The sequence below is a fragment of the Lissotriton vulgaris genome, chromosome 2_1 (genome assembly GCF_964263255.1).
Source record: "Lissotriton vulgaris chromosome 2_1, aLisVul1.2, whole genome shotgun sequence".
NCBI lineage: Eukaryota > Metazoa > Chordata > Amphibia > Caudata > Salamandridae > Lissotriton > Lissotriton vulgaris.
Window position 1 is genome coordinate 1,761,753,801 of NC_141687.1, and position 23,653 is coordinate 1,761,777,453.

At 55.4% G+C, this 23,653-nt stretch overlaps 1 protein-coding gene across 1 annotated transcript in view; it reads right to left on the bottom strand.

Moving 5' to 3' along the window:
• LOC147733253 (choline kinase alpha-like) overlaps positions 1 to 22,904 on the bottom strand; it is a 137,069-nt gene extending 114,165 nt beyond the window's left edge. Inside the window, exons 1-2 of the mRNA XM_086957815.1 lie at positions 22,311 to 22,904; positions 2,225 to 2,333 (exon numbers count right to left, since the gene is read on the bottom strand). Coding sequence (XP_086813941.1) covers positions 2,225 to 2,333; positions 22,311 to 22,549 — 348 coding nt within the window. The 5' untranslated portion in view covers positions 22,550 to 22,904. The remainder of the gene's footprint in view (positions 1 to 2,224; positions 2,334 to 22,310) is intronic.
• Positions 22,905 to 23,653: the final 749 nt, after the last annotated feature.

Below are 23,653 nucleotides of genomic sequence, written 5' to 3' on the forward strand. Positions count from 1 at the left end.
GGGTCCCTTTAGTCTGGTTTCCTATGCCTTCACCTGAAAGAACTCTGGATTGGATTTTTAACATCAGTAGAAACCAACAGCTCTCCGAGGCCACACTACTGGCAAAATGTGCAATATGCCAATAACTTAGGGGCTCATTACGATGGCTCATAGATGCAGGGACTGTGACGGCCCGCCAGGCAGCGGTCCCGCACGTCTGATTACAATGAGACAGCTACGGTCAAGTCAAGTCAAAAATTGTATAGCGCACTACTCACCCAGAGGGTCTCAAGGCGCTTGAGGGGGGGGGGGGGGGGGGGAGTTCGCTACTTATCATATAGCCAAGTTTTGAGTTGTTTTCTGAAGGAGAGGTGGTTCTGTGTAAGGCGGAGGTGGGTGGGGAGAGAATTCCAGGTACTGTGATGGTGCATCATGCATGGTTAAAATTGTGGCGGGTGCTGCTGGTTGCAGCACCCTCTGCAATGCTAAATATGCATGTTGTGCGTTTCCCTGCACTACGCGACAGGCACTACGTGGTGCCTTCCACCTGGTGCAGGGAAATGTAGGACGGTACCCTAGGTACCCCCCCAGTGCACACCCACCTCCCCCAACACAAGGGGGGCCTGCAACGGGCACCCAAATCCAATCCCCACCAGCTTTTCCATGGCGGTTTCATGTTAATACTGGAGAGGAACTTAAAATTTGCATATCAATTTTGTAAAGGATGCTTTGATACATATTTAAATTGATTACTCAGATTATAGATGAGGCTGGTTGTGAGAAAGAAGGTACGATAGTGACAAATTCCTGAGTATCATACATTTTCTCATGAAAATATTACCATACATTTTTGTGGATATAAGAAATGCACTGTTAATTACTTTTGTTCTTGCCTAACACTTCATAAATATTACAATCCTTCCAGGACATTGACCACAGCCTTTATGCCTATGTAATAGTGCAGACAAATCAAAGTATAGCTGACCTTAATCTGATGAAGTTGCAACAAAATGTGAAATGTTAAAACACATTTTAATACATTTTAAAAATGACCTGCAGTTCTATGGTAATGTGGCTAGCATTATTTAGTTTGGTCTCATGAGGGTTATATCACAAACTGCGTACCAGGGGGAAGTAAAGAGCAAGGCGGATTGTGGGAAATAGGTGATCCTGAGTAAAGAGTAAGCAGTCCAAAATTTTTAAACCAAATACTTGTGGCTCAGAGACTACCTAAAGTACTAATTTAATGTATTGTAGCCCACAATCTTAAATTTGATTTGTAAGGATCTGTAACTGGTGCGAGATACAGTCCAGTTTCCATTTAAAACCTAATTCATAGTTCAGTGAGTCAACATTACCCCAACCAGTATAAGGTAGGGAGGTGTGCGTTCCAAAATGGAATTGTAGCAAGTGTGGCATTCATTTAATTCTATTTATTGTAAAATGATATTTAAGAATCTACACTGCCAACCGAAAAGACATACAATAGGTTTTTTCTTTAAATTTAACAGCAGCATTCTGCAAAGTCTATATAGGGGCAACTTGTTCTGTAATATACTTTACAATTTTCTCTTTTCCACGGGCCATTACAATTTGAGTGGGCCATCATTAAAATTGCACTGAATTTCATTAAACAATTTGCACTGTAATGTAATACAATTTAAAAAAACAAAAAGTAAACAGCTCACAGGTACAAAGCATCTGTGCCTTTTTAAACCAGTCAGGAAACGTTATAGGTAATGTTACTGACTGACATGATCTTACTGAGGAGAAAACGTATTCAAACATGTCGACATACTGGCTACGACAATCACTTATGGAGTAGAACAATAGATCACTAATTGATCAAAGGAAACGAAACAGAACAAGACTTTATGAAAACTCTAAATGTACAAGTGACGGAAGTATTTAAAGAGGGTAAATAAAAAAAAGGTGTGCTTTGTACTTGTTTTCATATTTCCTCTTAACCATTATGTTCAAGTCTTGGTCTTGATAGGTTGCATTTTGAATAACTCTTGGCCCTTCTCGATTTACATGCAGACTTCTAGAAACTTAAGCATTTCCCAACACTTTAACTGAAAATGATACTCATTCAAACAGATGTCTTGAACCAACACCATCAGTTTCCGAACTGGAACTAAGCGTTATTAGGTACACTTACCCTTTTTTTAGACCATTTGCAAGCCCCACACTACAGAGATGTGGAAGCTTATAAAAACAAATCAGTACGGTCATGCGCACTCACCTGGAGGATTGCACCATACAGTCGCAGGAGAACACAATGTGGCTCATCAGCAACAGTCTTTTCTGTGTCTGGCAAAGAGCAAAGATATAGCACATTGCTGAGGCCTCCTCTGTCAGGGAAAAAAGGGATATTAGCAATTCTGCTACATATGCCATTGCCGGAAGTCAAAATATATACTGGACATTTGTTATGTGCATAACCTGTGTAGGAAGAATATGAACGAATCTAGAATTGACAGACTAGACCCTAAACAGTGAACCTCACTTCTAATGAAATAGGCTACAGAAACAATAGTCATTAAGCCCTTTCCATAAATTGTTTGAGTACCTTACTCTCACTTCGCGGATATTTGGTGTTGATGTGGTTTTATGTGCTTTCTTTGTAACTCTCTTTGACAGACCGTATACATAAAACTACTGTCTTGTGGCCATTTTCAACCAAGCATTTATTTTGGCTTGTTACTCAGAGCATTCTTCCTAGAAAATAGTTGTAGTGGGGTTTAGTTAAGGTGCACGCTCCATAAAATTGGGTCATTTAGAGACCAAGGCATAGGTCTGTTTTAGTACTACGTCCTGCAATTCACTGGCCGAGACAGCAGATTGTGTCCAATGTGCTCTCAGTTGGTTGTGTAAATCTAGACACAAGAGGAACAGGTTGAAGCCTTTTTAGGTCTCGCCTAGAGCGTAGTGCTTCCCTAGTAGAGACCTTTAGGAATCGGTCAGCTCTTTTCACGCACTCGTACTTGTGCTGGGATCCACCTTGCGGGAGCTAGCAGCGGCGCGCGTGCGAATTGAAAACAAATGGCCCGCACGCCTCTGCTCCCTCCTGCACGCCCCTGCTCGCTCCTGCAGCCAGCACAAGTGCTTGAAAACAGCTGCTACTTTGCCCGTCTTCCTCTTTTCCTAATGCATGCACTTCACTGTCTGTGATGTCCGGCACAGTGAGTCTCGCACAATGTAGTACACATTGTCCCAGTACATACATCAAACCCTAACACGCACCCTACTCGCACAGCTTGCACTTCCAAGCACAAGGCACTTTTAGACTCTCTGCTCACAAACACTGCCCTTTCTTGTGCTTAGCCTAGATCACTGGCACAAAACACTAGTTCACAAATGGCCCAACTTGTGCCTGGAGGTCCTTCTTCAGCGCTAGTTGCTGGTCTACTCACCAACGCAGGTAAAAAAAAAAAGTAAAACACACAAAATATCACAAGTCTTCACGCCACATACTTTAGAACGGATTTAAAATTGTAAAAGAAAAAGAAAAACTCTGAACTAAAAAACTTTACATCGTTTCATTACACTAGGTGTTGAAGAGCTTTGTGCAAACAGATGCAAAGCTGTCACACCTTCGTCCTGTGAAACATCTAACAATGTTAGATTACTCGCACTGCAGAGCCTCGCACGCACGCAATTCCAAAGTGTGGCATGTTATTGGAACATGCAGATAATACTCATCTGTGTACACATCTGGCCAAGGTCACCCGTTAACCGCACATGTACAATGCACAACAGCATAGGCTTTACACCCCTCGTGCCTGCTGCTCATTTGCAAACCGCCCAACGCACCCCCCTTGGGAGAGCTTCTCAGAGAGCCCTCTCTGACCCCAAGCCTTGGGTGGCCCAAGACCTCTCTGCCCTCAAGCCTTCCCTGCCCCAAGCTCCCTCTCTGTCTCTCTCCCTCTCTCTCCCTCTCTCTCTGTCTCCCTCCCTGTCTCTCTCCCTCCCTCTCTCTCGGTCTCTCTCCCTCTCTGTCTCTCTCCCTCCCTCTCTCTCTCCCTGTCTACCTCCCTCAGTCTCCCTGTCTACCTCCGTCTCCCACCGTGTCTCTCTCAGTCTACCTCCGTCTCCCTCCGTCCCTCCATCTCCCTCTGTCTCCCTCCGTGTCTCCCTCCGTCTACTTCTGTCTGCCTCCCTCTGTCAGTCAGTCTCACTCCCTCCCTCTGTCTCCCTCCGTCTGCCTCCCTCCCTATGTCTGTCTCCCTCCCTCTATCTATCTGTCTCCCTCCCTCTGTCTAGCTGTCTCCCTCCCTGTCTGTCACCCTCTGTCTGTCACCCTCTGTCTGTCTACGTCCCTCTGTCTGTCTATGTCCCTCTGTCTGTCTACGTCCCTCTGTCCCCCTTGCCTACCCCCTCTCTGTCTGTCTCCCTCCCTCTTTCCCCCTTCCTCCCTGTCTGTCTCCCACACTCTGTCTCCCTCCCTCCGTCTCCCGCCCTCTGTCTCCCTCCCTCCATCACACGGTCTGTCTGTCTCCCTCTGTCTGTCTGTCTCCCTCTGTCTGTCTGTCTCCCTCTGTCTGTCTGTCTCCCTACCTCTGTCTGTCTCCCTACCTCTGTCTGTCTCCCTACCTCTGTCTGTCATTCTCCCTCCCTCTGTCTATCTGTCTCCCTCTGTCTGTCTGTCTCCCTCTGTCTGTCTGTCTCCCTCGGTCTGTCTGTCTCCCTCTGTCTGTCTGTCTCCCTCTGTCTGTCTGTCTCCCTCCGCCTGTCTGTCTCCCTCCGCCTGTCTGTCTCCCTCCGCCTGTCTGTCTCCCTCCGCCTGTCTGTCTCCCTCCGCCTGTCTGTCTCCCTCCGCCTGTCTGTCTCCCTCCGCCTGTCTGTCTCCCTCCGCCTGTCTGTCTCCCTCCCTCTGTCTGTCGCCCTCCTCCCTCTGTCTGTCGCCCTCCTCCCTCTGTCTGTCGCCCTCCTTCCACTATCTGTCTGTCGCCCTCCCACTGTCTGTCTGTTGCCCTCCCACTGTCTGTCTGTCGCCCTCCCACTGTCTGTCTGTCGCCCTCCCACTGTCTGTCTGTCTCCCTCCGTCGGTCTGTCTCCCTCCGTCTGTCTGTCTGTCTGTCTCCCTCCGTCTGTCTGTCTGTCTGTCTGTCTCCCTCCGTCTGTCTGTCTGTCTCCCTCCGTCTGTCTGTCTGTCTCCCTCCGTCTGTCTGTCTGTCTCCCTCTGTCTGTCTGTCTCCCTCTGTCTGTCTGTCTCCCTCCGCCTGTCTGTCTCCCTCCGCCTGTCTGTCTCCCTCCGCCTGTCTGTCTCCCTCCGCCTGTCTGTCTCCCTCCGCCTGTCTGTCTGTCTCCCTCCGCCTGTCTGTCTCCCTCCGCCTGTCTGTCTCCCTCCCTCTGTCTGTCGCCCTCCTCCCTCTGTCTGTCGCCCTCGTCCCTCTGTCTGTCGCCCTCCCACTGTCTGTCTGTTGCCCTCCCACTGTCTGTCTGTCGCCCTCCCACTGTCTGTCTGTCGCCCTCCCACTGTCTGTCTGTCTCCCTCCGTCGGTCTGTCTCCCTCCGTCTGTCTGTCTGTCTGTCTCCCTCCGTCTGTCTGTCTGTCTGTCTGTCTCCCTCCGTCTGTCTGTCTCCCTCCGTCTGTCTGTCTCCCTCCGTCTGTCTGTCTGTCTCCCTCCGTCTGTCTGTCTGTCTCCCTCCGTCTGTCTGTCTCCCTCCGTCTGTCTGTCTCCCTCCGTCTGTCTGTCTGTCTGTCTGCCTCCGTCTGTCTGTCTGTCTGTCTGCCTGTCTCCCTCCGTCTGTCTGTCTCCCTCCGTCTGTCTGTCTGTCTCCCTCTGTCTGTCTGTCTCCCTCTGTCTGTCTGTCTCCCTCTGTCTGTCTGTCTCCCTCTGTCTGTCTGTCTCTCTCCGTCTGTCTCACTCCCTCTGTCTGTCTCCCTCCCTCCCTCTGTCTCCCTCCCTCTCTCTGTCTGTCTCCCTCCCACTGTCTGTCTGTCTCCCTCCCACTGTCTGTCTGTCTCCCTCCCATTGTCTGTCTGTCTCCCTCCCACTGTCTGTCTGTCTCCCTCCCATTGTCTGTCTGTCTCCCTCCCATTGTCTGTCTGTCTCCCTCCGTCTGTCTCCCTCCCACTGTCTGTCTGTCTCCCTCCCACTGTCTGTCTGTCTCCCTCCCATTGTCTGTCTGTCTCCCTCCCATTGTCTGTCTGTCTCCCTCCCATTGTCTGTCTGTCTCCCTCCGTCTGTCTGTCTGTCTCCCTCCGTCTGTCTGTCTGTCTCCCTCCGTCTGTCTGTCTCCCTCCGTCTGTCTGTCTGTCTCCCTCTGTCTGTCTGTCTCCCTCTGTCTGTCTGTCTCCCTCCGCCTGTCTGTCTCCCTCCGCCTGTCTGTCTCCCTCCGCCTGTCTGTCTCCCTCCGCCTGTCTGTCTGTCTCCCTCCGCCTGTCTGTCTCCCTCCGCCTGTCTGTCTCCCTCCCTCTGTCTGTCGCCCTCCTCCCTCTGTCTGTCGCCCTCCTCCCTCTGTCTGTCGCCCTCCCACTGTCTGTCTGTTGCCCTCCCACTGTCTGTCTGTCGCCCTCCCACTGTCTGTCTGTCGCCCTCCCACTGTCTGTCTGTCGCCCTCCCACTGTCTGTCTGTCGCCCTCCGTCGGTCTGTCTCCCTCCGTCTGTCTGTCTGTCTGTCTCCCTCCGTCTGTCTGTCTGTCTGTCTGTCTCCCTCCGTCTGTCTGTCTGTCTCCCTCCGTCTGTCTGTCTGTCTCCCTCCGTCTGTCTGTCTGTCTCCCTCCGTCTGTCTGTCTGTCTCCCTCCGTCTGTCTGTCTGTCTCCCTCCGTCTGTCTGTCTCCCTCCGTCTGTCTGTCTGTCTCCCTCCGTCTGTCTGTCTGTCTGCCTGTCTCCCTCCGTCTGTCTGTCTCCCTCCGTCTGTCTGTCTGTCTCCCTCCGTCTGTCTGTCTCCCTCCGTCTGTCTGTCTGTCTCCCTCTGTCTGTCTCCCTCTGTCTGTCTGTCTCTCTCCGTCTGTCTCACTCCCTCTGTCTGTCTCCCTCCCTCCCTCTGTCTCCCTCCCTCTCTCTGTCTGTCTCCCTCCCACTGTCTGTCTGTCTCCCTCCCACTGTCTGTCTGTCTCCCTCCCATTGTCTGTCTGTCTCCCTCCCACTGTCTGTCTGTCTCCCGCCCATTGTCTGTCTGTCTCCCTCCCATTGTCTGTCTGTCTCCCTCCGTCTGTCTCCCTCCCACTGTCTGTCTCCCTCCGTCTGTCTGTCTCTCCCATGGTCTGTCTGTCATTCTCTCTGTCTGTCTCCCTCCCTCTGTCGGTCGGTCTTTCTGTCGCCCTCCTCCCTCGGTCTGTCGCCCTCCTCCCTCTGTCTGTCGCCCTCCTCCCTCTGTCTGTCGCCCTCCTCCCTCTGTCTGTCGCCCTCCTCCCTCTGTCTGTCGCCCTCCTCCCTCTGTCTGTCGCCCTCCTCCCTCTGTCTGTCGCCCTCCTCCCTCTGTCTGTCGCCCTCCCACTGTCTGTCTCTCTGTCTGCCTGCCTCCCTCCCTGTCTCCCTCCCTCTGTCCGTCAGTCTGTCTCCCTCCGTCAGTCTGTCTCCCTCCATCTGTCTGTCTGTCTCCCTCCGTCTGTCTCCCTCCGTCTGTCTGTCTCCCTCCGTCTGTCTGTCTCCCTCCGTCTGTCTGTCTCCCTCTGTCTGTCTGTCTCCCTCTGTCTGTCTCCCTCCGCCTGTCTGTCTCCCTCCGTCTGTCTCACTCCCTCCGTCTGTCTCACTCCCTCCGTCTGTCTCACTCCCTCTGTCTGTCTCACTCCCTCCCTCTGTCTGTCGCCCTCCTCCCACGGTCTGTCTGTCGCCCTCCCACTGTCTGTCTGTCGCCCTCCCACTGTCTGTCTGTTGCCCTCCCACTGTCTGTCTGTCGCCCTCCCACTGTCTGTCTGTCGCCCTCCCACTGTCTGTCTGTCGCCCTCCGTCTGTCTGTCTGTCTGTCTCCCTCCGTCTGTCTGTCTGTCTCCCTCCGTCTGTCTGTCTGTCTCCCTCCGTCTGTCTGTCTGTCTCCCTGTGTCTGTCTGTCTGTCTGTCTCCCTCCGTCTGTCTGTCTGTCTCCCTCTGTCTGTCTGTCTCTCTCCGTCTGTCTCACTCCCTCTGTCTGTCTCCCTCCCTCTGTCTCCCTCCCTCTCTCTGTCTGTCTCCCTCCCACTGTCTGTCTGTCTCCCTCCCACTGTCTGTCTGTCTCCCTCCCATTGTCTGTCTGTCTCCCTCCCACTGTCTGTCTGTCTCCCTCCCATTGTCTGTCTGTCTCCCTCCCATTGTCTGTCTGTCTCCCTCCGTCTGTCTCCCTCCCACTGTCTGTCTGTCTCCCTCCCACTGTCTGTCTGTCTCCCTCCCATTGTCTGTCTGTCTCCCTCCCATTGTCTGTCTGTCTCCCTCCCATTGTCTGTCTGTCTCCCTCCGTCTGTCTGTCTGTCTCCCTCCGTCTGTCTGTCTGTCTCCCTCCGTCTGTCTGTCTGTCTCCCTCTGTCTGTCTGTCTCCCTCTGTCTGTCTGTCTCCCTCCGCCTGTCTGTCTCCCTCCGCCTGTCTGTCTCCCTCCGCCTGTCTGTCTCCCTCCGCCTGTCTGTCTGTCTCCCTCCGCCTGTCTGTCTCCCTCCGCCTGTCTGTCTCCCTCCCTCTGTCTGTCGCCCTCCTCCCTCTGTCTGTCGCCCTCCTCCCTCTGTCTGTCGCCCTCCCACTGTCTGTCTGTTGCCCTCCCACTGTCTGTCTGTCGCCCTCCCACTGTCTGTCTGTCGCCCTCCCACTGTCTGTCTGTCGCCCTCCGTCGGTCTGTCTCCCTCCGTCTGTCTGTCTGTCTGTCTCCCTCCGTCTGTCTGTCTGTCTGTCTGTCTGTCTCCCTCCGTCTGTCTGTCTGTCTCCCTCCGTCTGTCTGTCTGTCTCCCTCCGTCTGTCTGTCTGTCTCCCTCCGTCTGTCTGTCTGTCTCCCTCCGTCTGTCTGTCTGTCTCCCTCCGTCTGTCTGTCTCCCTCCGTCTGTCTGTCTCCCTCCGTCTGTCTGTCTGTCTCCCTCCGTCTGTCTGTCTGTCTGCCTCCGTCTGTCTGTCTGTCTGTCTGCCTGTCTCCCTCCGTCTGTCTGTCTGTCTCCCTCCGTCTGTCTGTCTCCCTCCGTCTGTCTGTCTCCCTCCGTCTGTCTGTCTGTCTCCCTCTGTCTGTCTCCCTCTGTCTGTCTGTCTCTCTCCGTCTGTCTCACTCCCTCTGTCTGTCTCCCTCCCTCCCTCTGTCTCCCTCCCTCTCTCTGTCTGTCTCCCTCCCACTGTCTGTCTGTCTCCCTCCCACTGTCTGTCTGTCTCCCTCCCATTGTCTGTCTGTCTCCCTCCCACTGTCTGTCTGTCTCCCGCCCATTGTCTGTCTGTCTCCCTCCCATTGTCTGTCTGTCTCCCTCCGTCTGTCTCCCTCCCACTGTCTGTCTCCCTCCGTCTGTCTGTCTCTCCCATGGTCTGTCTGTCATTCTCTCTGTCTGTCTCCCTCCCTCTGTCGGTCGGTCTTTCTGTCGCCCTCCTCCCTCGGTCTGTCGCCCTCCTCCCTCTGTCTGTCGCCCTCCTCCCTCTGTCTGTCGCCCTCCTCCCTCTGTCTGTCGCCCTCCTCCCTCTGTCTGTCGCCCTCCTCCCTCTGTCTGTCGCCCTCCTCCCTCTGTCTGTCGCCCTCCCACTGTCTGTCTCTCTGTCTGCCTGCCTCCCTCCCTGTCTCCCTCCCTCTGTCCGTCAGTCTGTCTCCCTCCGTCAGTCTGTCTCCCTCCATCTGTCTGTCTGTCTCCCTCCGTCTGTCTCCCTCCGTCTGTCTGTCTCCCTCCGTCTGTCTGTCTCCCTCCGTCTGTCTGTCTCCCTCTGTCTGTCTGTCTCCCTCTGTCTGTCTCCCTCCGCCTGTCTGTCTCCCTCCGTCTGTCTCACTCCCTCCGTCTGTCTCACTCCCTCCGTCTGTCTCACTCCCTCTGTCTGTCTCACTCCCTCCCTCTGTCTGTCGCCCTCCTCCCACGGTCTGTCTGTCGCCCTCCCACTGTCTGTCTGTCGCCCTCCCACTGTCTGTCTGTTGCCCTCCCACTGTCTGTCTGTCGCCCTCCCACTGTCTGTCTGTCGCCCTCCGTCTGTCTGTCTGTCTGTCTCCCTCCGTCTGTCTGTCTGTCTCCCTCCGTCTGTCTGTCTGTCTCCCTCCGTCTGTCTGTCTGTCTCCCTCCGTCTGTCTGTCTGTCTCCCTCCGTCTGTCTGTCTGTCTCTCTCCGTCTGTCTCACTCCCTCTGTCTGTCTCCCTCCCTCTGTCTCCCTCCCTCTCTCTGTCTGTCTCCCTCCCACTGTCTGTCTGTCTCCCTCCCACTGTCTGTCTGTCTCCCTCCCATTGTCTGTCTGTCTCCCTCCCACTGTCTGTCTGTCTCCCTCCCACTGTCTGTCTGTCTCCCTCCCACTGTCTGTCTGTCTCCCATTGTCTGTCTGTCTCCCTCCCACTGTCTGTCTCCCTCCCACTGTCTGTCTCCCTCCCACTGTCTGTCTCCCTCCGTCTGTCTGTCTCTCCCATTGTCTGTCTGTCATTCTCTCTGTCTGTCTCCCTCCCTCTGTCGGTCGGTCTTTCTGTCGCCCTCCTCCCTCGGTCTGTCGCCCTCCTCCCTCTGTCTGTCGCCCTCCTCCTTCTGTCTGTCGCCCTCCTCCTTCTGTCTGTCGCCCTCCTCCCTCTGTCTGTCGCCCTCCTCCCTCTGTCTGTCGCCCTCCTCCCTCTGTCTGTCGCCCTCCCACTGTCTGTCTCTCTGTCTGCCTGCCTCCCTCTGTCTCCCTCCCTCTGTCCGTCAGTCTGTCTCCCTCCGTCAGTCTGTCTCCCTCCGTCTGTCTGTCTCCCTCCGTCTGTCTGTCTCCCTCCGTCTGTCTGTCTCCCTCCGTCTGTCTGTCTCCCTCTGTCTGTCTCCGTCTGTCTGGCTCCCTCCGTCTGTCTCACTCCCTCCGTCTGTCTCACTCCCTCCCTCCGTCTGTCTCCCTCCCTCCCTCCCTCTGTCTCCCTCCCTCTCTCTGTCTGGCTCCCTCCCTCTGTCTTTCTGTCGCCCTCCTCCCTCTGTCGCCCTCCTCCCACTGTCTATTTGTCTCCCTCCCTCTGTCTCCCTCTGTCTGTCGCACTCCTCCCTCTGTCTGTCGCCCTCCTCCCTGTCTGTTGCCCTCCTCCCTCTGTCTGTCGCACTCCTCCCTCTGTCTGTCGCCCTCCTCCCTCTGTCTGTCGCCCTCCCACTGTCTGTCTCTGTCTCCCTCCCTCCCTCTGTCTCCCTCCCTCTGTCTGTCTGTCTCCCTCCCACTGTCTGTCTGTCTCCCTCCCACTGTCTGTCTGTCTCCCTCCCACTGTCTGTCTGTCTCCCACTGTCTGTCTGTCTCACTCCCACTGTCTGTCTCCCTCCCTCCCCAGTCTCCCTCCCTCCCCAGTCTCCCTCCCTCCCCTGTCTGTCTCCCTCCCCCTGTCTGTCTCCCTCCCCCTGTCTTTCTGTTTCTCTCTGTCTGTCTGCCTCCCTCTGTCGGTCGGTCTTTCTGTCGCCCTCCTCCCTCTGTCTGTCGCCCTCCTCCCTCTGTCTGTCGCCCTCCTCCCTCTGTCTGTCGCCCTCCTCCCTCTGTCTGTCGCCCTCCTCCCTCTGTCTGTCGCCCTCCCACTGTCTGTCTCTGTCTCCCTCCCACTGTCTGTCTGTCTCCCTCCCACTGTCTGTCTGTCTCCCACCCACTGTCTGTCTGTCACCCTCTGTCTGTCGCCCTCCCACTGTCTGTCGCCCTCCCACTGTCTGTCGCCCTGCCTCCCTCTGTCTCCCTCCCTCCCACTGTCTGTCAGTCTCCCTCCCTCTGTCTGTCAGTCTCCCTCCCACTGTCTGTCAGTCTCCCTCCCACTGTCAGTCTCCCTCCCACTGTCTGTCGCCCTCCCACTGTCTGTCGCCCTCCCACTGTCTGTCAGTCTCCCCCCCACTGTCTGTCAGTCTCCCCCCCACTGTCTGTCAGTCTCCCTCCCACTGTCTGTCAGTCTCCCTCCCACTGTCTGTCTGTCACCCTCCCACTGTCTGTCTGTCTCCCTCCGTCTGTCTGTCTCCCTCCGTCTGTCTGTCTGTCTCCCTCCGTCTGTCTGTCTCCCTCCGTCTGTCTGTCTCCCTCCGTCTGTCTGTCTCCCTCCGTCTGTCTGTCTCCCTCCGTCTGTCTGTCTGTCTTCCTCCGTCTGTCTGTCTGTCTGTCTCCCTCCGTCTGTCTGTCTCCCTCCGTCTGTCTGTCTGTCTGTCTTCCTCCGTCTGTCTGTCTTCCTCCGTCTGTCTGTCTCCCTCCGTCTGTCTCACTCCCTCCGTCTGTCTCACTCCCTCCGTCTGTCTCACTCCCTCCGTCTGTCTGTCTCACTCCCTCCGTCTGTCTCACTCCCTCCGTCTGTCTCACTCCCTCCGTCTGTCTCTGTCTCCCTCCCTCCCTCTGTCTGTCTCCCTCCCACTGTCTGTCTGTCTCCCTCCCACTGTCTGTCTGTCTCCCAATGTCTGTCTGTCTGTCTCCCACTGTCTGTCTGTCTCCCACTGTCTGTCTGTCTCCCACTGTCTGTCTGTCTCCCACTGTCTGTCTGTCTCCCACTGTCTGTCTCACTCCCACTGTCTGTCTCACTCCCACTGTCTGTCTCCCTCCCTTCCCTGCCTCCCTCCCTCCCCTGTCTGTCTCCCTCCCCCTGTCTGTCTCCCTCCCCCTGTCTTTCTGTTTCTCTCTGTCTGTCTGCCTCCCTCTGTCGGTCGGTCTTTCTGTCGCCCTCCTCCCTCTGTCTGTCGCCCTCCTCCCTCTGTCTGTCGCCCTCCTCCCTCTGTCTGTCGCCCTCCCACTGTCTGTCTCTCTGTCTCCCTCCCTCCCTCTGTCTGTCTCCCTCCCACTGTCTGTCTGTCTCCCTCCCACTGTCTGTCTGTCTCCCACCCACTGTCTGTCTGTCTCCCACCCACTGTCTGTCTGTCTCCCACCCACTGTCTGTCTCCCACCCTCTGTCTGTCGCCCACCCTCTGTCTGTCTCCCTCCCACTGTCTGTCAGTCTCCCTCCCACTGTCTGTCAGTCTCCCTCCCACTGTCTGTCTGTCTCCCTCCCTCTGTCTGTCTGTCTCCCTCCGTCTGTCTGTCTCCCTCCGTCTGTCTGTCTCCCTCCGTCTGTCTGTCTCCCTCCGTCTGTCTGTCTGTCTCCGTCTGTCTGTCTCCCTCCGTCTGTCTGTCTTCCTCCGTCTGTCTGTCTTCCTCCGTCTGTCTGTCTTCCTCCGTCTGTCTGTCTCCCTCCGTCTGTCTCACTCCCTCCGTCTGTCTCACTCCCTTCGTCTGTCTCACTCCCTTCGTCTGTCTCACTCCCTTCGTCTGTCTCACTCCCTTCGTCTGTCTCACTCCCTCCGTCTGTCTTACTCCCTCTGTCTGTCTCCCTCCCTCCCTCCCTCTCCCTCCCTCTGTCTGGCTCCCTCCCTCTATCTGTCTTTCTGTTGCCCTCCTCACTCTGTCTGTCGCCCTCCTCCCTCTGTCGCCCTCCTCCCACTGTCTATTTGTCTCCCTCCGTCCCTCTGTCTCCCTCTGTCTGTCGCACTCCTCCCTCTGTCTGTCGCCCTCCTCCCTGTCTGTTGCCCTCCTCCCTCTGTCTGTCGCCCTCCTCCCTCTGTCTGTCGCCCTCCTCCCTCTGTCTGTCGTCCTCCCATTGTCTGTCGCCCTCCCACTGTCTGTCTGTCGCCCTCCCACTGTCTGTCTGTCTCTCTCCCTCCCTCTGTCTCACTCCTTCCCTCTGTCTGTCTCCCTCCCTCTGTCTGTCTGTCTCCCTCCCACTTTCTGTCTGTCTGTCTCCCTCCCACTGTCTGTCTGTCTCCCTCCCACTGTCTGTCTGTCTCCCTCCCACTGTCTGTCTGTCTCCCTCCCACTGTCTGTCTGTCGCCCTCCTCCCTCTGTCTGTCTGTCGCCCTCCTCCCTCTGTCTGTCTGTCGCCCTCCTCCCTCTGTCTGTCGCCCTCCTCCCTCTGTCTGTCGCCCTCCTCACTCTGTCTGTCTGTCTGTCTGTCTCCCTCCCTCTGTCTGTCTCTCTGTCTCCCTTCCTCCCTCCCTGTCTCCCTCCCACTGTCTGTCTGTCTCCCCCCCACTGTCTGTCTGTCTGTCTCCCTCCCACTGTCTGTTTGTCTGTCTCCCTCCCACTGTCTGTCTGTCTGTCGCCCTCCTCCCTCTGTCTGTCGCCCTCCTCACTCTGTCTGTCGCCCTCCTCACTCTGTCTGTCGCCCTCCTCACTCTGTCTGTCGCCCTCCTCACTCTGTCTGTCGCCCTCCTCACTCTGTCTGTCGCCCTCCTCACTCTGTCTGTCGCCCTCCTCACTCTGTCTGTCGCCCTCCTCACTCTGTCTGTCGCCCTCCTCACTCTGTCTGTCGCCCTCCTCACTCTGTCTGTCGCCCTCCTCACTCTGTCTGTCGCCCTCCTCACTCTGTCTGTCGCCCTCCTCACTCTGTCTGTCGCCCTCCTCACTCTGTCTGTCGCCCTCCTCCCTCTGTCTGTCGCCCTCCTCACTCTGTCTGTCGCCCTCCTCACTCTGTCTGTCTGTCTGTCTCCCTCCCCCTGTCTGTCTCCCTCCTCCCTCTGTCTGTCGCCCTCCTCCCTCTGTCTGTCGCCCTCCTCCCTCTGTCGCCCTCCTCCCTCTGTCTGTCGCCCTCCTCCCTCTGTCTGTCGCCCTCCTCCCTCTGTCTGTCGCCCTCCTCCCTCTGTCTGTCGCCCTCCTCCCTCTGTCTGTCGCCCTCCTCCCTCTGTCTGTCGCCCTCCCACTGTCTGTCTCTCTGTCTGCCTGCCTCCCTCCCTGTCTCCCTCCCTCTGTCCGTCAGTCTGTCTCCCTCCGTCAGTCTGTCTCCCTCCATCTGTCTGTCTGTCTCCCTCCGTCTGTCTCCCTCCGTCTGTCTGTCTCCCTCCGTCTGTCTGTCTCCCTCTGTCTGTCTGTCTCCGTCTGTCTGTCTCCCTCCGTCTGTCTCACTCCCTCCGTCTGTCTCACTCCCTCGGTCTGTCTCACTCCCTCTGTCTGTCTCACTCCCTCCCTCTGTCTGTCGCCCTCCTCCCACTGTCTGTCTGTCGCCCTCCCACTGTCTGTCTGTCGCCCTCCCACTGTCTGTCTGTTGCCCTCGCACTGTCTGTCTGTCGCCCTCCCACTGTCTGTCTGTCGCCCTCCCACTGTCTGTCTGTCGCCCTCCGTCTGTCTGTCTGTCTCCCTCCGTCTGTCTGTCTGTCTCCCTCCGTCTGTCTGTCTGTCTCCCTCCGTCTGTCTCCCTCCGTCTGTCTGTCTGTCTGTCTCCCTCCGTCTGTCTGTCTGTCTCCCTCCGTCTGTCTGTCTCCCTCCGTCTGTCTGTCTGTCTGTCTCCCTCCGTCTGTCTGTCTGTCTCTCTCCGTCTGTCTCACTCCCTCTGTCTGTCTCCCTCCCTCTGTCTCCCTCCCTCTCTCTGTCTGTCTCCCTCCCACTGTCTGTCTGTCTCCCTCCCACTGTCTGTCTGTCTCCCTCCCACTGTCTGTCTGTCTCCCTCCCACTGTCTGTCTGTCTCCCTCCCACTGTCTGTCTGTCTCCCTCCCATTGTCTGTCTGTCTCCCTCCCACTGTCTGTCTGTCTCCCTCCCACTGTCTGTCTGTCTCCCTCCCATTGTCTGTCTGTCTCCCTCCCACTGTCTGTCTCCCTCCCACTGTCTGTCTCCCTCCCACTGTCTGTCTCCCTCCCACTGTCTGTCTCCCTCCCACTGTCTGTCTCCCTCCCACTGTCTGTCTCCCTCCGTCTGTCTGTCTCTCCCATTGTCTGTCTGTCATTCTCTCTGTCTGTCTCCCTCCCTCTGTCGGTCGGTCTTTCTGTCGCCCTCCTCCCTCGGTCTGTCGCCCTCCTCCCTCTGTCTGTCGCCCTCCTCCTTCTGTCTGTCGCCCTCCTCCTTCTGTCTGTCGCCCTCCTCCCTCTGTCTGTCGCCCTCCTCCCTCTGTCTGTCGCCCTCCTCCCTCTGTCTGTCGCCCTCCTCCCTCTGTCTGTCGCCCTCCCACTGTCTGTCTCTCTGTCTGCCTGCCTCCCTCTGTCTCCCTCCCTCTGTCCGTCAGTCTGTCTCCCTCCGTCAGTCTGTCTCCCTCCGTCAGTCTGTCTCCCTCCGTCAGTCTGTCTCCCTCCGTCTGTCTGTCTCCCTCCGTCTGTCTGTCTCCCTCCGTCTGTCTGTCTCCCTCCGTCTGTCTGTCTCCCTCCGTCTGTCTGTCTCCCTCTGTCTGTCTCCGTCTGTCTGTCTCCCTCCGTCTGTCTCACTCCCTCCGTCTGTCTCACTCCCTCCCTCCGTCTGTCTCCCTCCCTCCCTCCCTCCCTCTGTCTCCCTCCCTCTCTCTGTCTGGCTCCCTCCCTCTGTCTTTCTGTCACCCTCCTCCCTCTGTCGCCCTCCTCCCACTGTCCATTTGTCTCCCTCCCTCTGTCTCCCTCTGTCTGTCGCACTCCTCCCTCTGTCTGTCGCCCTCCTCCCTGTCTGTTGCCCTCCTCCCTCTGTCTGTCGCCCTCCTCCCTCTGTCTGTCGCCCTCCCACTGTCTGTCTCTGTCTCCCTCTGTCTCCCTCCCTCTGTCTGTCTCCCTCCCACTGTCTGTCTGTCTCCCTCCCACTGTCTGTCTGTCTCCCACTGTCTGTCTGTCTCACTCCCACTGTCTGTCTCCCTCCCTCCCCAGTCTCCCTCCCTCCCCAGTCTCCCTCCCTCCCCAGTCTCCCTCCCTCCCCTGTCTGTCTCCCTCCCCCTGTCTGTCTCCCTCCCCCTGTCTTTCTGTTTCTCTCTGTCTGTCTGCCTCCCTCTGTCGGTCGGTCTTTCTGTCGCCCTCCTCCCTCTGTCTGTCGCCCTCCTCCCTCTGTCTGTCGCCCTCCTCCCTCTGTCTGTCGCCCTCCTCCCTCTGTCTGTCGCCCTCCTCCCTCTGTCTGTCGCCCTCCCACTGTCTGTCTCTCTGTCTCCCTCCCACTGTCTGTCTGTCTCCCTCCCACTGTCTGTCTGTCTCCCACCCACTGTCTGTCTGTCACCCTCTGTCTGTCGCCCTCCCACTGTCTGTCGCCCTCCCACTGTCTGTCGCCCTGCCTCCCTCTGTCTCCCTCCCTCCCACTGTCTGTCAGTCTCCCTCCCTCTGTCTGTCAGTCTCCCTCCCACTGTCTGTCAGTCTCCCTCCCACTGTCAGTCTCCCTCCCACTGTCTGTCGCCCTCCCACTGTCTGTCAGTCTCCCTCCCACTGTCTGTCAGTCTCCCTCCCACTGTCTGTCAGTCTCCCTCCCACTGTCTGTCTGTCTCCCTCCGTCTGTCTGTCTACCTCCGTCTGTCTGTCTGTCTCCCTCCGTCTGTCTGTCTCCCTCCGTCTGTCTGTCTCCCTCCGTCTGTCTGTCTCCCTCCGTCTGTCTGTCTCCCTCTGTCTGTCTGTCTCCCTCCGTCTGTCTGTCTCCCTCCGTCTGTCTGTCTCCCTCCGTCTGTCTGTCTGTCTGTCTGTCTTCCTCCGTCTGTCTATCTCCCTCCGTCTGTCTGTCTGTCTGTCTTCCTCCGTCTGTCTGTCTCCCTCCGTCTGTCTGTCTCCCTCCGTCTGTCTCACTCCCTCCGTCTGTCTCACTCCCTCCGTCTGTCTGTCTCACTCCCTCCGTCTGTCTCACTCCCTCCGTCTGTCTCTGTCTCCCTCCCTCCCTCTGTCTGTCTCCCTCCCACTGTCTGTCTGTCTCCCTCCCACTGTCTGTCTGTCTCCCACTGTCTGTCTGTCTGTCTCCCACTGTCTGTCTGTCTCCCACTGTCTGTCTGTCTCCCACTGTCTGTCTGTCTCCCACTGTCTGTCTCACTCCCACTGTCTGTCTCCCTCCCTTCCCTGCCTCCCTCCCTCCCCTGTCTGTCTCCCTCCCCCTGTCTGTCTCCCTCCCCCTGTCTTTCTGTTTCTCTCTGTCTGTCTGCCTCCCTCTGTCGGTCGGTCTTTCTGTCGCCCTCCTCCCTCTGTCTGTCGCCCTCCTCCCTCTGTCTGTCTCCCTTCTCCCTCTGTCTGTCGCCCTCCCACTGTCTGTCTCTCTGTCTCCCTCCCTCCCTCTGTCTGTCTCCCTCCCACTGTCTGTCTGTCTCCCTCCCACTGTCTGTCTGTCTCCCTCCCACTGTCTGTCTGTCTCCCACCCACTGTCTGTCTGTCTCCCACCCACTGTCTGTCTGTCTCCCACCCACTGTCTGTCTGTCTCCCACCCTCTGTCTGTCGCCCACCCTCTGTCTGTCTCCCTCCCACTGTCTGTCAGTCTCCCTCCCACTGTCTGTCAGTCTCCCTCCCACTGTCTGTCAGTCTCCCTCCCACTGTCTGTCAGTCTCCCTCCCACTGTCTGTCAGTCTCCCTCCCACTGTCTGTCTGTCTCCCTCCCTCAGTCTGTCTGTCTCCCTCCCTCAGTCTGTCTGTCTCCCTCCGTCTGTCTGTCTACCTCCGTCTGTCTGTCTCCCTCCGTCTGTCTGTCTCCCTCCGTCTGTCTGTCTCCCTCCGTCTGTCTGTCTTCCTCCGTCTGTCTGTCTCCCTCCGTCTGTCTCACTCCCTCCGTCTGTCTCACTCCCTTCGTCTGTCTCACTCCCTTCGTCTGTCTCACTCCCTTCGTCTGTCTCACTCCCTCCGTCTGTCTTACTCCCTCTGTCTGTCTCCCTCCCTCCCTCCCTCTCCCTCCCTCTGTCTGGCTCCCTCCCTCTATCTGTCTTTCTGTCGCCCTCCTCACTCTGTCTGTCGCCCTCCTCCCTCTGTCGCCCTCCTCCCACTGTCTATTTGTCTCCCTCCGTCCCTCTGTCTCCCTCTGTCTGTCGCACTCCTCCCTCTGTCTGTCGCCCTCCTCCCTGTCTGTTGCCCTCCTCCCTCTGTCTGTCGCCCTCCTCCCTCTGTCTGTCGCCCTCCTCCCTCTGTCTGTCGCCCTCCCATTGTCTGTCGCCCTCCCACTGTCTGTCTGTCGCCCTCCCACTGTCTGTCTGTCTCTCTCCCTCCCTCTGTCTCCCTCCTTCCCTCTGTCTGTCTCCCTCCCACTTTCTGTCTGTCTGTCTCCCTCCCACTGTCTGTCTGTCTCCCTCCCACTGTCTGTCTGTCTCCCTCCCACTGTCTGTCTGTCTCCCTCCCACTGTCTGTCTGTCTCCCTCCCACTGTCTGTCTGTCGCCCTCCTCCCTCTGTCTGTCTGTCGCCCTCCTCCCTCTGTCTGTCTGTCGCCCTCCTCCCTCTGTCTGTCGCCCTCCTCCCTCTGTCTGTCGCCCTCCTCACTCTGTCTGTCTGTCTGTCTCCCTCCCTCTGTCTGTCTCTCTGTCTCCCTTCCTCCCTCCCTGTCTCCCTCCCTCTGTCTGTCTCCCTCCCACTGTCTGTCTGTCTCCCTCCCACTGTCTGTCTGTCTGTCTCCCTCCCACTGTCTGTTTGCCTGTCTCCCTCCCACTGTCTGTCTGTCTGTCACCCTCCTCCCTCTGTCTGTCGCCCTCCTCCCTCTGTCTGTCGTCCTCCTCCCTCTGTCTGTCGTCCTCCTCCCTCTGTCTGTCGCCCTCCTCACTCTGTCTGTCGCCCTCCTCACTCTGTCTGTCGCCCTCCTCACTCTGTCTGTCGCCCTCCTCCCTCTGTCTGTCGCCCTCCTCCCTCTGTCTGTCGCCCTCCTCCCTCTGTCGCCCTCCTCCCTCGGTCTGTCGCCCTCCTCCCTCGGTCTGTCCTCCCTCGGTCTGTCGCCCACCTCCCTCGGTCTGTTGCCCACCTCCCTCGGTCTGTCGCCCACCTCCCTCGGTCTGTCGCCCACCTTCCTCTGTCTGTCGCCCACCTTCCTCTGTCTGTCGCCCTCCTCCCTCTGTCTGTCGCCCTCCTCCCTCTGTCTGTCGCCCTCCTCCCTCTGTCTGTCGCCCTCCTCCCTCTGTCTGTCGCCCTCCTCCCTCTGTCTGTCGCCCTCCTCCCTGTGTCTGTCGTCCTCCTCCCTCTGTCTGTCACCCTCCCTCTGTCGGTCACACTCCCTCCCCCCCTCTGTTTCCCTCCCTCTGTCACCTCACCCTGCGTGTGTCTCCCAGGCACATACACAGCCACACCCCAGTACTTCACAGGTCTTTAAAAGACCATTCGCTTGTTAACGAGGCTTCGTTGTATTTCACCTCTGCTTAGCGCCCCTGCATCTCCACTCAGACTATGGCTGGAATCGCCCTGCCCCCACAGAGCATAGTCTCTCAGTCGTGCTGCTGCAACCGGCAGTGTTTGCGGACACTTTAAAAAAAAAATGTAAACACAGGTAAGATGTCTGCAAAGTCCACGGCCCGCCAAGGAAGGTTTGCTGGGCCGCTGGTGGCCAGCGGGTCGTACTATGAGTACCCGTGGCATAGCCAATAGGTCTCGCCTTTGGGACCTGCTGCATAACTAAATACTTATAAGGTCCCAAAGGCGAGACCTATTGGCTATGCCAATGCTTGTTGAAGTATGCCTTAGTGGCAGTGTTTGGAATTATCTTGTCTATCCTGCAAGCACCAACCAAAGCCCCTTCTTAAAACTAATCTCATTCCCCTCCGTTCCTAATTGACGTGTAATATTCAGTTTTCCTTGAGATGAAAGTGTTCCATGCATTTCCCTAAAATGCATACAACTGCTAGACCTATTCACTCCAACAAGAAACCTGGGGACTACTTACATGGTTTGAACGTTTGCCTAATTTGAACCTTTAGCATACTTTTTTTTAATCTGAAGGAGGGATCTGTTCCGACTCCCCAACAAACTCAAGTGTTTGATTACCTTTGAAGGAAATTGAGGCACTTCTTTTTTTCTTTAAGGTTTTCAAGAGTGGTGGTCTTTAAAGTGTGAATGGGGACCCCATAATGTAGTTAACTTGAAGGCATAAAGAAACGTGAGGGTTTGGCAAAGATTATGGTTACCTTAAACTACAAGCGTTGAGTATAATCGAACTGTTTTGTCACGACACTACTATGCTTCAGAAAATGTACTTTTATACGGCATGAACACGATGCTTAAAGACATTCATTGTGATGAAATAAAAAGGTGGTACTTAGCATCATTTTCGGAAAAGATTTCTCATAGGATCTCCTCTGACACCGCTCCGAAAACTTCTCTATAAGGATTAGCACTCATCTGCAATGTTTTATATTTCTCGTTTATTTCAACCCACATTTTAATAGATAGTCCTTAATCCTAAAGTTTTAGCATTACATACCCGGGAGGCAAAGCTAAAAAGTGTAAAGGTAATTGCTAACAAGAGACGTTCGCTGGTGAAAAAAAAGGATGACTCCACAAAATCTCTCTAGTGCCCAGCATCATTTTATATTTTACATCTGGTGCTTTTCTACACGTCACCGTTATTTTTTTCACTCTCAAGTAATTTTCTAAGCATATTTCACCCTTTTTGGTCCCTTGAATTTCTTTGCAAATTATCAAGAGGCATCACTCATTTCTTCGGAGTCTGATGCTTTAAATTCTCCTATTCTGTTTTGCTATGTATACTTTTTCAACCATGTTTTCTAAGGCGTATTTGTATCAAAAAATTAATTGTATATTGTTCCCGTTAGCCCCAAAATCAGCTACTCAAAGTCCATTTGTTAGGCTGATTCCTCGTTGTATCTTTCTTATTTTAGTGTTTCTCTTTCTCTAGCCTTTTCCTAACTTAGCCAAAGCTCATCCTCATTTATTTCCCTTACTTTTATTACAGTTTTGCTTCTCGTGCCGTTTCATTTTCGGTTCTTCTCTGACAAACTATTGCCTTTCGTGTAAACTTTCGACCTCGTTCTTGTTATCTCTACTGCTCTTCTCTAAATAGACCTGTCTCCTTAAGGATGATGCATTCGTTTTTTTAGCCATTTTCAAAGTTCAAGAAGGGTGACAATTATCCTTTTTTGTGTGTTGAAATGTTATGTTGTAACACCTTCAACTAAGACTAAGAAAATCGTCCACATCAATAATTGCATTGACAAGCTTCATACATGTAATCTTCATTAAAAAAAAGTTGAATGCATTTACTCCCGTGCATAGACAAGCCATGCATAAGGTAACCAACCCTCTACAGAAAAAGACTACATACATTTTCCAGCTTGAACTAAGTGCCTATCATAGGTCCAGAGGCGAAACTAGAGCCAAATTTTGGGGGGCAGGGGGGGGCTAAGAAAAAATGTCGGGGGGGGGGTGAACCTTTAATCAGTAGGCAGAGTGGAGCTGCAGGGGCTCTTAGAAGGGGTGAAACAACTGCAAGGCCCAATTAACATTCAAATGGTCTTTTAAAGACCTGTGAAAGGTTCGGGTGCGGCTCTGTGTGTGCCCGGGATCTGTCTCATCCCGGGCTGCCACATACGAGGGGGGGGGGGGGGGGGGGGGGGGGGGAGGGGCTGAAGCATGGTGAGTCCAATGGGTATTGCGCGCCTGGTCCACACAAAAACTTAATTTCCTCACCCCTACCGCCCAACTCCCACCTACCTGATACTGCGGATGATGAATCGTTCCTCACTCAGCTTTTTCCAGGCGCCAGACAGAAATTCGCGGCACCAGGTGAAGGCCTTCTGGCGGGTGCGGTGGTCCACACACTCTTCGACCTGTATATCCTCCTGATCAGGCTCAGTCTCCAGTCGCTGTCCGGATACCAGACCCCCGGCGACACAGATCAGACGCTCCAAAGCGGGCACCGCCTCGCCGGTGGAAGAAAACTTGGTCTTCATGATGCGGTCTTGAGGCTGGCGAGATACGCTGGGAATGGAGTCTGTGTGGGGGCGTGAAGCAACCGGAGGGTCGTTGATGGAGTTCTGGACGTACCGATGTCTATGAACCGTTAACACGGATTGAGGAGAGCGGGGTCACCGCTATATAACCTGCGTCACCTAGATTTTTACCAGAAGGAAAAAAACACGTTTTCAATTTCCGGAAGATTCTAGTTATAAGTTCTGTTTTTAAAATAATGGCTTCCTGAAGATCTGCCAAAAGATGCGAGGATGCGATCCGAGAAGCGAAATGAATGAGCGACACAGTCTCAGAACGAAAGTCTGCACTGAAAGCCGCTCGCCGTAATTATGCCAATTTCCAGCAGTACGCTGCAATTTATAAACTCTGACTGGCTACGCCACAGCCCGGTCTTTGCCGACAGTAAAATTCTGATTGGACGCCGGGAGTGATTGAAACCCCGCCCTTCTTTTTTCCCCTGCAGGCTGCGATATACTGCTGCGCAGCGCTCAGACAAGTAGATACAGTCTAGCTGGCGTTGCCTTGGAAACAGACAGCCAATCGTCCACCTACCAGACTTAGTTGAAGTGGAGAGAACAATATGGCGACTGCCTTGGCAGGATTATCACCCTGCAGGTTTCTTTCAGAAATGTGAGGAAAATATGTGTATTCAGCCAAAGTTTGAGTTTTGTAATGCCCTCTTAGTAAAAAATACCTTACGGGGTCATGCAGGTAACACCACCCTGGACTCCCCTGGATGTCTAGGTTTCAGAAATATCTGTGTTTGGTAGGTTTCTCAGTATGCAGCTGACCCTAAACCCACATAATGCAGCCATTCAACATGGCAAATTAGATAAATTGGGATTTACTTCCTTCTGCTGGCCGGTATGTAAAAACTGCACCCAGAAAAATAATGTACTCTCGCCACAGGAGTGGGGCTTGTTTAGTACTCAAGTAGGTTAACCAGCAGAGTTCCCTTCCCACGTCAGCCCTTTCAAAACTGTGAAAAATAAAACGTGTTTAAAACTTGTTTTATTATTGTTTTCTTTTTCTTCTGTCAAGTCTTGGGGCGGGGCCAGGCAGGATGCGGAGTGGTAGGCACTGCC